This window comes from Leopardus geoffroyi, chromosome D4 (genome assembly GCF_018350155.1).
Source record: "Leopardus geoffroyi isolate Oge1 chromosome D4, O.geoffroyi_Oge1_pat1.0, whole genome shotgun sequence".
Classification (NCBI taxonomy): Eukaryota; Metazoa; Chordata; class Mammalia; order Carnivora; family Felidae; genus Leopardus; species Leopardus geoffroyi.
Genome location: NC_059342.1, coordinates 72,926,019 through 72,938,634, shown reverse-complemented (window position 1 = coordinate 72,938,634; position 12,616 = coordinate 72,926,019). Strand labels below are relative to the sequence as shown.

The following is a 12,616-nucleotide window of genomic DNA, read 5'->3' as shown; positions in this document are numbered from 1 at the left end:
GTGGAGAAACAATCAGACTGTGATACTCAGGAGAGGGGTGGAAGGTGGCATCTAACAGGCTAAGGGAAGGGCGGCTGATGGTACAGATCTGAAAAGGTTCACAGTATTCAGTAACACATTACAGGCCTATAATTTCATCAATGTTTTGACTTGCCCTCTCTTCCTGTGGACATGCAATCCACTGTCCAATTAGGTGAAGAGAGGAATGAAACAAGGCTCTTGCTTCTTAGATGATGTTGCTAGTATCAAGCAGTGAGCTCCAGAAACTCCTGTACCCAGGTACGTAATTTTTCCCTAAGTTATATACTTGAGGTCAAGAAATTACTAATATAATGACAACACTCATGCTACTTGCGAGGCACTGGGACTGGAGAGAAGGGTACTGTGTGGAGAACACAATAAATTAGATACATATCTAGCTCATTAACTTTCTTCTCAAAGACCTAATGAAATAAAGCTTACTCCTCTTCACCAGATCTTACAAAACTTTTGACATTACCACACTACCAATGGCAACTCAAGGGCAAAATTATACAAGGAGAGAAAGAAATGGAAGAAGGAATAAATGAAATATATGAGGCAATTAAAAAAAAAGGCAACGTCCAGATTTTCTTAATCCTCCTTATTTGGGCTACCTCCAGGTGATTTTGCTATTCAATCCCTTTGTCAGAGGTACCAACTTAAGAAATAAAATAGATCATTTCAGAAAATAGTATCATGTGAATTAGTGTGGAAAAAGGTACACCTAAGAAAAAACTAATAACTCAAAATTAACTTTCAACCAATATTTAACATAATGGTAAGAAGTTCCAACTGGGATTTCTCTCATTTCCCAGAACTGCCCTTTAAATAAAGTCCGTAGCTGAAAGCAAAAGTACTAACTACCTCCTTCCCCCATTCTAGGTTCAGGGAATATGTTAACCTGTGCTTCCAACCACTTCCCAAAAAGGGACACATTCCAGCAAAAACTCCCACTGGAAGGAAGGGAAGATTTAGTGTGAGGAGAAGCTATCTCTACCCTCACCATCCTATTGATTGTTTGTACAATTTGTACAACAAGATATCATATGATACTGGCCATCCTGGTATCAGTGGTTACTTACCAAAGGGATGCCATTAATTTTAGCTGAAAATACAAACCTAGTGACAAAAAGAAAATTATTTTATTTTTCATGCAACGTTTCCTAGGTTTAGAGGTTATATGCCTCCAGATTCTTTGTTTAGAACAATGAAAGCCCTATCTAGTGAGTTTCGGCAGAAAAGAATTTAATAAGGGCCACAGAGTTTCCTAGAATACCAGTACATCAGGTTTGCAGGAATCCACAAAAAACTCTCTGACCCAACACAGATTTGCTCTGGTAGATGTCATGAAGCCACCAAACTCCAACAACGGGCCTCTAAGGCTGAAACCACTGCAGGGATGCTGCTTCTGCTACCTCTAGAAATGGCAAGATTTGCATTTGCAAAATAGATTCTTCTAGGTACTTTTTTTTCAATATATGAAGTTTATTGTCAAATTGGTTTCCATACAACACCCAGTGCTCATCCCAAAAGGTGTCCTCCTCAGTACCCCTCACCTACCCTCCCCTCCCTCCCACCCCCCATCAACCCTCAGTTTGTTCTCAGTTTTTAAGAGTCTCTTATGCTTTGGCTCTCTCCCACTCTAACCTCTTTTTTTTTTTTTTTTCCTTCCCCTCCCCCATGGGTTTCTGTTAAGTTTCTCAGGATCCACCTAAGAGTGAAAACATATGGTATCTGTCTAGGTACTTCTAATTGGAGTCTGGTGTGAGTGCATTTGACTGACAAAGCCTAAGGTCACAAGACTGTGCCCTCATTGAAATACAAACTTGGAACCAAGTTTTTGGCCTCTCCAATGGGGAAATGCAGATGCACAGAGGGAATTCTCTCACACAGCAAGAGTGTTCAGTTCCTGGGTGGCTGGATGGAATAACAATGTGCCCCATAATATGGGTCCTGCATTCCCTATATCACTGTGTCTTAAGCTTCAATGTGCATACAGGTTATGTGGAGATCTTATTAAAATGCAAATTTTGATTCTTTAGGTCTGGGGTAGGACCAGAGATTCTGCACTTCTTCTAAGCTTCCAGCTGATGCTGGTAATACTGGTCCATGGAACATTTTTTAAAAGATGAATGGATGTAATTGCATAACATCGGAATCTACCTCATTACTTAAAGAGTATTGAGCACAGCCTAATAATGGTAACAATGGTGATGATAATGAAAATAAAAATACTAGTAATGGTAGAAACTTATTTGCTGAGTGTTTATTATATGTCAGGTATTCTCTTTAACCTATATTTTTGCATTTGGTCCTCAAACAATCCTATAAGACAGGCACTATTATTACTTTACAAATGAGAAAACAGTCTCAGGAAAATGAAATGACAGCTAATTTCACAAGGCCAGCAGGAGGTAGGGGTGAGAATCGAGCTAGGCATGTCTGATTCCAAACTCTGAATGGCCAGGCTCTACTATCTCAATGCCCAGCACTGCCTGACTTATCAATCCTCAGATAAGCATCCTGTGATAAGGAGGGAAATGATGGCATAAAACTGAGCCTGAATTTTTACTCTCCCTCCCTTATCTTTCAGAATTTATGTCTCAGGTTTTCCTGCAGGAAGGCACAGAAAAGGGTGTGGCTAAGAAAACATATTTAGTCTTGTCCTATCTTGCAAGAAGAGGCATATATTTCTTGTGGAATAAGAAAATATATATAATATCATGGATATGTATGTATACATATGCATATACAGACACACACAAGCATACATATTCATGTATGTTTCTACCCCTTATGTTAGAACACTGTTCTAGTATATCCTGTCCTTGAATGACATATATAAACATCTTCTCCTATCTGCCCACATTAAAAAAAACTTAAGTGCTCAAGGGCACCTGGGTGGCTCAGTCAGTTAAGCATCCTACTTTGGCTCAGGTCACGATCTTGCAGTTTGTGAGAGTTCAAGCCCCACATCGGGCTCCGTGCTGACAGCTCAGCTCTCTCTCAAAAATAAACACTAAAAATAAATAAATAAACAAACAAAATTAAAAAACTTTAAGTGCTCAAAACAAAAACAAAAATACACACAAATAGTAGTAAGTACCTACTTACTTACCTACTGGTTTGCTGCCCCTTTCAAGATTAGAACCTAGAATGAATGTCCTTGGAAGAATACCCCCATCCAACCTCTACACTTAGCTATGTGGTTTGTGTAGAACTGGCCTCAATACCATTTCCTGTTGGGGGCGTGATGCTCCAAAGACTGATTCAGGGGTTAAGGGGAATGCTGTGACAAAGGCACAGTCTACTGCAAGACATCAATCTTAGCAGCACTTGGCAATCACCTTAGGGACAATGCAGGAATCAAATATCTACAGGTAGAGCTAATACCAAGGAAGCTAAGGGTGAGAAATAGCAAGAAAGAAACTAGACATCATTTGACCATTGCATAAAAGCTTGTTTCAAGATATGTCCTTGGACTATAAAGCAATTTATTCTCTTTTAACTTATTTTAACTCAGGTTTTTTGTTTTTGACAAGAAAAATCACTGTTTATGCATGTAAACACAGACCAAATAACTAGAATATATGACTTAATCAATTTTAAAAGCTTATTAAACTTGGGGCACTAGGTGGCTCACTCAGTTAAGCGTTGGACTCTTGGTTTTGGCTCAGGTCATGATCCCAGGGTCATGGGATCAGGGCCCGAGCTGGGTTCCACGCTGAGTGTGGAGTCTGCTTGGGGTTCTCTTTCTCCCTCTGTCCTTCTCCCCCACTCATGATCTCTCTCCCCACCCCAAAAAAAAAAAATCTAAGAAACAAAAAACTTACTAAATTCTATTAAATACTTTAAATTATACTATTCTATTCTATTCTATTAAATACTTTAAATTATACTCTTCTTTTTCTATGAATGCATTTTGTTTTGTATAAGATATAATCAAATAGTGGGGAACCTAGCTAGTTCAGTTGGTGGAGTGAGTGACTACTGACCTCAGGGTTTTAAGTCCAAGCCCTGTGTTGGGTGCAGAGATTACTTTTTAAAAAAATCTTAAAAAAAAAAAATACTCAAATAATAAAAAATTAGAAGAAAAAGAGATCAACAACAGAATTGAAAATCTACAAACAGACCCAATTATAAACAAAAATGTGATATATAAACAGGAATTATTTAATGAATGATGCTGAAACATCTAACTGCAAAAATAATGAAGTGAGGTTCCAATCCAAAATATATTCTAACTGCAGAGTTAAAGGTAAAAAAAACAAAGGAGACAGGATGGGGTTGCGGGGGACCAAAAAAGAACCAGAGTAAAATACAGGTAGTTATCTGACTCAAGGGAGGGAAAGGACATCCTTAGCAAAATAACCAAAGGCAGAAAAGATGATAACTAAATAAAGGCTAAAAAGATTAACCTGGGGCGCCTGGGTGGCGCAGTCGGTTAAGCGTCCGACTTCAGCCAGGTCACGATCTCGCAGTCCGTGAGTTCGAGCCCCGCGTCGGGCTCTGGGCTGATGGCTCGGAGCCTGGAGCCTGTTTCCGATTCTGTGTCTCCCTCTCTCTCTGCCCCTCCCCCGTTCATGCTCTGTCTCTCTCTGTCCCAAAAAAAACAAATAAACGTTGAAAAAAAAAAAATTTTTTTTAAAAAGATTAACCTTCATAAAAATTAAGAAAATCCATCTTAAAAAATGCCATCAACAAACTTACTTTAATTATACCAAAATTACTTTAACAGTAAAGAGAGAAATGTATTTCCAATGTACAAAATAGACTATGAGAGAGGTGCCTAGGTGACTCAGTCAGTTAAGCCTCCAACTCTTAGTTCTGGCTCAGGTCACGATCTCGCAGTTCGTGAGTTCAAGCACTGCATCAGGCTCTATGCTAATAGTGTGGAGCCTGCTTGGGATTCTCTCTCTCTTTCTCTCTCTCTGCGCCCACCCCCCACTTGTGTGCTCTCTCTCAAAATAAATAAAAACTTAAAAAAAATAGACCGAGTTAATATTTCCGATATATATATAGAACATACGATTTATTAGAAAAAACTAAAGATGTGTATTTTCTTTCTTTTAATGTTTATTTCTTTATTTTTGAGAAGAGGAGTGAGCAGGGGAGGAGCAGAGAGGCACAGAGACAGAGACAGAGACAGAGACAGAGAGAGGGACAGAGAATCCCAAGCAGGCTCCAAACTGTCAGCACAGAGCCCAACGCAGGGCCCAAACTCAGGAAATGTGATATCATGACCTGAGCTGAAATCAAGAGCCAGAAGCCTAACCAACTGAGCCACCATGTGCTCCAAGATGTGTATTTTCAAGAGAAAAACACACATATATTATAAATCCGATAAGAAAAAGTTGATTGCTTGCTACTATAAAACTTCTGGGGAAAAAGCTGATTAATAAAAGGGGTCCTTGTACAAAATCATAAAGTTAGTCGTGTGTATGTGTGTGTATTTGAGAAATATGCACATAAAAACCCAACTCACAATGCAATAGAGATTTAAATTTATAACAAATGCCCCAAATTTACATTTAAAAACCTCAAAATGTAATGGAATCTAAGCCACTGGGAGATAGTTAATAATTCTTTTAATAATATATGTCCTCTTTCCTCATTACTGTTTGCTAAGATTTGGGTTGAACAGTATAACAGGGTTGGTATGAAAATAATTTTATCCATACCTTGATTAACATTTTATCACTTTGGTTTGTTTAATTTTGAACATAAATAAGGATGACTTTACACTAAGAGAATACAATTTAAATAGCATCAGTAAAACTAAGTAAAATGAGACAATTCCTCTGTTTTTGGTTGACTCAATAGTCATTTGTCAGATTATTTATTTTAAAAATATTATTCAAAGATATGCAGTATTTCTACAATGATCTGATAAGAACTCCAGCTTATACAACATCTGTTTTCTTTTCTTTTTTTTTTTTTAAATGTTTTTTTAACGTTTATTTATTTTTGAGACAGAGAGAGACAGAGCATGAACGGGGGAGGGTCAGAGAGAGGGGGACACAGAATCTGAAACAGGCTCCAGGCTCTGAGCCATCAGCACAGAGCCCGACGCGGGGCTCGAACTCACAGACCGCGAGATCATGACCTGAGCCGAAGTCATCCGCTCAACCGACTGAGCCACCCAGGCGCCCCCAACATCTGTTTTCTTAAGAAGAGTACCTGATTTTGCTTACAGCAAGTTCTTTTCAAAAGCTTTCTTCTTTGCTTAGTCCCAAGTACACTTTATATATTAACTGAGTAAGGTCCATCTGTACATAATCATTCGCATACATTTGGATGTGCTGAATTCTAAATTTAAAAAAAATCTATGTTTAGAATAAAGACTACCCACTGCAATAAATATGCAAAACAAGTAAATAAAAGCGTTAGAGCACAGAGCCTAATTGGGCTCTATAGAACAATGGTAAATTTAAGTCTACGTAACGTTCACAAAAGAAAAATGTCAATCAGATTATTTGTTCCAGTGATGTTTCCAGTATAAATAGTGTTTCTTTAGCTAATGATATCTTAGCAATATAATATCCTTCCAAAGAACAACGGATCAAAAAAACATCAAAATGATTCCTTAGGAAATTCCCATTACCAGTTCTTTATACTGTTTTTCTTAAAGGTTCAATTCCAAGCCAAACCAATTCTCCTTGCTAGAGTAAAGCTAAATCACAGTTTACGATTGTATTCATTATGTGCTGTACTTGGCCATACCTGCTTTTATAGCTATATAAAAAAAAACAATTTCATTAAGAAAAGAAAAAAGCCTAAGAGAATGTAATCTATATAAAAATAAATAGATTAAAATATTTTTTTCAAATAGGCTGAATTTCTTTTCAAAAACAATTATATAATAAGATATTCATATTTTATTTAGTAAAGAGCCTTGATGTCTCATTCCTTATCCACTAGGCAGATACAAGAAAATCTGGGGTAAGTTAGTGGAGGGGATAATACAATTACTAAGCTGTGGTACATTAGCGGAAGGATGCTGGGTAAGTTCATGGAAGGATATGTAATATAACAGTCTTACTAAGCTGTTTTGGTATACTGGACCACTGTGCAAAATACATTTCTGAATTCTAACCTCAAATATAAATTAAGTGGGAATGCAGAAAACTCTGTCAGGCCAAGTCTCCTAATTTATATTAAAAAAGGGGGGGAGGGGACACAAATAAACTAGATACAACTATTTATTTAAGTGAAAAAGTACTACTACTTATATCCTATATGTATCAAGAGTCAGATTTCCTACCTAGTACAAATACTTCACCAGCCTAATAAAAATAACATGTCTAAATTATGCCAGGATTAGCCAAAGACCATATTGTTATTAAATGATTGAAGTAAAACTTTTAAAAGTTCAATTAACACCATTAGTCATTAGAATAATGGAAATCAAAACCATAATGAGATACTATTTCATGCATCTAATAGGATGAATTTTTTTTAATGGAAAATAACAAGTACTGGTGAGCACATTAAGGAACAGGAACCTTTTAACATTGTTGGTGATTGTAAAATGGCAGAGGTACTTTGGAAAACAGTTTGGCAGTTCCTCAAAAAATTAAGCATAGAGTTATCATACACCCAGCAATTACACTTCTAGGTAGTTGCCCAAGTGAAATGAAATTATATGTCCACACAAAAACTTGTATATGAATGTTATTAACAGTATTACTCATGACAGCCCCAAAATAAAAACAACCTAAATGCCCACCAGCTGATGAATAGGAAAACAAAATAAGGTATATCCATATAATGAAGTACTATTTGGTAATAAAAAGAAATCCTGATACATGCTACAACATAAATTAACATTTAAAAAAGTAGCTAATTGCAAGAAGGCAGTCACAAAAGGCCACACGGTATGATTCCATTTACATGAAATGAGCACAAAAGACAAATCCATAGAGACATAAAGTAGATTAGTGGTTGATGGGCTGGGAGGAGGGAAAGAGAGACTGCTGATAAGCATGGGCTCCTTTCTGGGGTGATGACAGGGTTTTGAATTATATGGTGGTAATGGCTGCACAACTCTGTAAATATACCTGAAGCCACTGGACTGTATACTTTAAAAGAGTATATTTTATGGTATGTGAATTATATCTTGATAAAGCTGTTACTTTAAAAAGAAGGAAAAATGAATAAACTGAAAAGCATAATTCTTAGTCAGGATATGGATATTTTCATTGTGTATTTTATTAATAACACCAGGGCTATCGCAGGAAAATCATAAATTGGGTAAAGGCACAGGTACCACAGGATTCTAGGAGACTTTTCCCAAAATACAGGACTTCCTTGAGAGGAATTAAAATGAAACCAAAATGTGCCACAAATTTCTGCTTTCTCTACTCTCTGTTCTACATATCTGTCATCCTTATCCATGTTTCTACTTCTGGCCTATTACATTTGAATAATGGATCCAAACACGCAACACCCAAGCCCCCTTTATATAATAATATCCCAGATTAAATAAGAACTGAACGTGAGAATTACAGAATATCAGAATATCAGAATAACCAATAGAGACCTCATATGATTATTTCCCTCCCCTCTCATCCGCTGAGTTAGGCCCATGTATTCCAGGAATGCAAGTTATTTTAAATTATGAGATAAAAGATAAAATATTTCTTCTAGAATTATTTATTGCTTTTTAAAAACCTTGTTCTAAACTGCCACACCAACTAAAATGAATAGAAATGCCAAGATGGTTCAGACAAATAATAAAGGAAAAGCGCCAGTTCTATTGTCATTATTTGTCTAACCCAACATCATTTTTGGCTTCAAACAGCAATCAAATACTTTGATACTGATAGGAGACAAATTTTTTTTCAAAGATAACTCTGCTATATAAAGTTCAGCTTAAGATCAGATACAAACCTTAAATCTAGCCATGCAATATCAACAGCACAATCCTACAGCTGTCCTCTCAGCCCTGAGGTACACTGACTGGATGGATGGCCTTAATTCAGATGAATTTCCTTTAGAGTAACACCTGGATGTCATATATTTCATTATTTCTATCTTTCTGAGAATAACAAAGGCCTGAATTCTAGCAAACTGAGCCAATGGTTTCATAAGTGTTGACGGCGCAGAATTCTCTGACGTACATGGATGAGGGACTCTCTGTCACCTCATGTGCCATACCTGGTATGCACTGTGCTGTGGCCTCAGTGGTTATGGTTGGAGCAACTGGGGGCTGCTGCTGACTGGAGCTCACTTCTGGCTCTGTGTTAACTGAGGGAGAAAGAGCTACCTCACAAGAGGAGACCTGGCTGGGCAGATGGGGCAGGAACTCTTCAGAAGCAATTTGGTCATCTTGTCCAGGCAGTTGCAGGGCAGACAAAGGGATGCTGATCTGTTTATTAGGATGGGAAGTGCTCACAGGCATCTGCATGGCCACCTGCTGGTTTGTGCCATGGGCACTGGGAGGTCCTCTGTTTGGTGAAGCCAGAGATACCCTGGCAGTCTTCTGGACGATCGGTCTGGACATCACAGAGGGGGATGCAGACACACCATGTGGGTCCAGCTCTGTGCTGATGGCAGATGTTACATGGGGAATCAGCTTAGCAGACCCTATACAAGAGGGACCAGCATGACTCTGAGGCTTGGGTTTTGCCATCTGTGTCAATGACAGGGCTGGTCCGTCTACCCCTCCAGTCAGCTCTGCGTTCGCCACAATGTAATAATCCTCGGGAATCTCTTGTTTGATTTTCTTAATGATGACATCATTGCTGCATTCATCAACCATTTGAGCTTGGGAGCTGGAATGGAGAGAAGATGGAACTATTCCAGGCCTTTTTCGAGCAATGGTTTGAGGCCTTTGGGTTTGGGGTTCAAAGTCACTATCCTCATCTGTAACAGAAGACTCACAAACCATGTCAAACAGGGTGTTTTCATCTTCATATTCTTCAACAGCTTCATCCAGTTCAGAGGGCTCACTGCAATAAGAGAAGTCACAAGAGTCTCTGGTCCGATTACAGTCTAGCTTCGCTTTCACTGGTCTCCCAGGGTACCTTTCAACAGGGCTAGTTTGTGTCTCGGAGGGCACTCCGATTATACTGGGACTATCAGAGTTAAAACTTCTGTTATCCTGGAAACAGACCCTTTCTTGGGACCCAGCTCTGCAAGTAGCTGTCAATGGCCAGTGATAAGCATGGCCAGCACTACAGCCCCACATTGCTGTGAGGTTCCCATGGGAACCTTCTGAAAGCAAGTGTTTCAGGTTTGGAATGAGGCTGCAAATGGTCCCATGGCTGTGGGCCCAGCTGACCAATTTGGACAGATTCTCAGATGAGGTATGAAGGCAATCCTCCATGTTACAGGATCAGCAGTGTCTTTCCTAAAGGGAAATAATCAAAATAAGAAGCCATTATTACCCAAGATATTCCCGTATCTCCATCATTTCAATATCCTTGAACTATGATCATGTGGCATAAAAAAGAAATGCACTTCAAAACTTTATCTAGTTAATATTGCTGCACATGGGCAGGGACTGGAAGAGAATACAGGGAAAAGTAAAAAACAGTTGATGCCTTATGGCTGTGAAACAGGAAGATTTTTGTCCGTTTCCTTCAATGTTATAATATCTACATAAAAAGTAATATCTGCATAAGAAAAAATGTGGGAAAGAAAAAAAAAACAAGCAATAAAAAAGAGGTGAAGTTTGTCATGGTACATTTTACTTCCAAAGTCACAAAAAGAGGCTTAGTCAGCCCCTTAAGAGTAAAATGTACGCATTATTTGTATTAACCAAGAAAATGCACTTCCAACTTTACACTCTGCCCTCAGAAACTTCATTACTGAAGGCAGAAACAACAAAGGCTGAGATCCATTCTAGGATGAGTTACAGAAGGGAAGTCAATCCTCTGCTGGGCACCAGAAAGCAATGATGCAACTAAGAGTCCAAGGAAAGAATCAAGTGCTGAAGTGCAGAAGAAAAGTCTAATAGAGAAAGGAGAATGGACTGGGAGGAGAGCCACTAGAGTGCACCTGCTGGGATCTGGGTTGCAGGCAGTCTGTAGATCAGAAGCAAGGATGGGTGGGCCAGGTGCCGGGACTCTAACCAAATCTTAGGAACAGGCTTTCTGCCTCCTTGCTGTCTGAAATTCCTGAAATACTGCCTTTCATGTCACAATTTAGAGGTAAAAGATGGGTCTGGTGTGTTCCACCATCTGAGCCTCCTGGGCACCCTAGGATAACCAACTACCAAATAGGAATAAACTATTCTTTATTGGACAGACTTCAGAAAGAATCACTTGTTATGAGTCCTTGGCTGGGTAAGAGTGAGGACAAGATGATGGGCAAGAAAAGTAAAATGGGGCACGTGGAGTCTGCATGTGATTAGAAAGGTCAAGTAAAAGGGAGATCCTGGGGAGAACTGGGATGAGGGGCGTGGAGAAGGAGGAACAAGGATCTTGATGTGTGGTTAGTCGGTCCTGTTCATCTGTAGCTGTGAGTAACAAGTGGTGCCTCAGTGTAGGTGGGCTCTGCACTGAGGTACCAAGGTCTAACTATAATGTCAGGTGGTCATACAAAAGGGCACATTTGAATCTCCATGGCACCTCATCAGTAGAGTTAGGTAAAGTGAAACCTTTCACATGTTATGAGGCCTCTGTGATGTGGTCAGGACCACAGCCAACCTCTCAAACCTCATTTCCTACTAGTATGGGATTTCCCCACATTTTTTGTGGTCTCCTCTTCGCTAAAGTTTCTCACCCTCCACTAGGCCTCTAAAAATTTGTTCTTTGTCTTGATATGCAGCCCTCTTCTTTATTCATCTGGAAAATCCTTTCAAAACTGAACTTGAGACCACCTCCTGTTGAAGTCTTTCCAGAACTTCTTTCAGCCTCAAAAATGTATTCAAATTCTTTTCACTTGTGCATCTATCATCTCCTGAGTTATCTCTGTACTGTTATCATTGACATTCTTGTCTGTTTCCCAAACATGACTGAGAATTACTTGAGGACAGGAACTATAATTTTGCATTCATCAATGAGGGCCTACTTGGGGATTAATACGATATGGTCCTGCTCTTGAGAATTTATAATCTACTGTTAATGATGAGTGAATGAATGAAGAATGAATGAATAAATATATAAATGCTGGCAGTGCCATCAACACTAACAAAGTGAACACATAAGACCCTCAAATAAAGGGGTGCCTGGGTGGCTCAGTCAGTTAAGCATATGACTCTTGATTTTGGCTCAGGTCATGATCTCACAGTTCATGAGTTCAAGTCCCGTATCAGGCTTCTCACTACCTCTTTCTCTGCCCCTCCCTTCCTCAAGCTCTTTCTCTCTCTAAATAAATAAACATTTAAAAAAATATTTTTTCAAAGACCCTCAAATAAGAAACAAGAAATCTCCTCCTTTCACTTTATTGTAATCACTGAAGGGAACAGAGGATTTTCTTGCCAGTGGTATAACCAAACCACGGCTGTCTTGTGTACAGAAGACTAATACATGAGCAACCAGATTTTAAGAAGCAGCACAGTAAATGGAAAGAACAGTTATTGGCATAGGAGTTGGGAACTTCATTTCTAGTCCTGGAACCTGAGTCTGTGGCCTCAAACAAATCATAG

The 12,616-nt window shown here is 38.8% G+C and overlaps 1 protein-coding gene across 3 annotated transcripts in view; it reads right to left on the bottom strand.

Annotated features, from left to right (window-relative positions):
- The window catches only part of KIAA1958 (KIAA1958 ortholog), a 161,355-nt gene that overhangs the window by 80,637 nt on the left and 68,102 nt on the right, over positions 1-12,616 (bottom strand). For all 3 annotated transcript variants that reach the window (XR_006710213.1, XM_045468873.1, XM_045468872.1), the window contains exon 2: positions 9,181-10,375. Coding sequence is in view for 2 of the 3 variants with exons in the window: in XM_045468873.1 (XP_045324829.1) it covers positions 9,181-10,351 (1,171 nt within the window). In the remaining variant the exon portion in view is untranslated. The remainder of the gene's footprint in view (positions 1-9,180; positions 10,376-12,616) is intronic.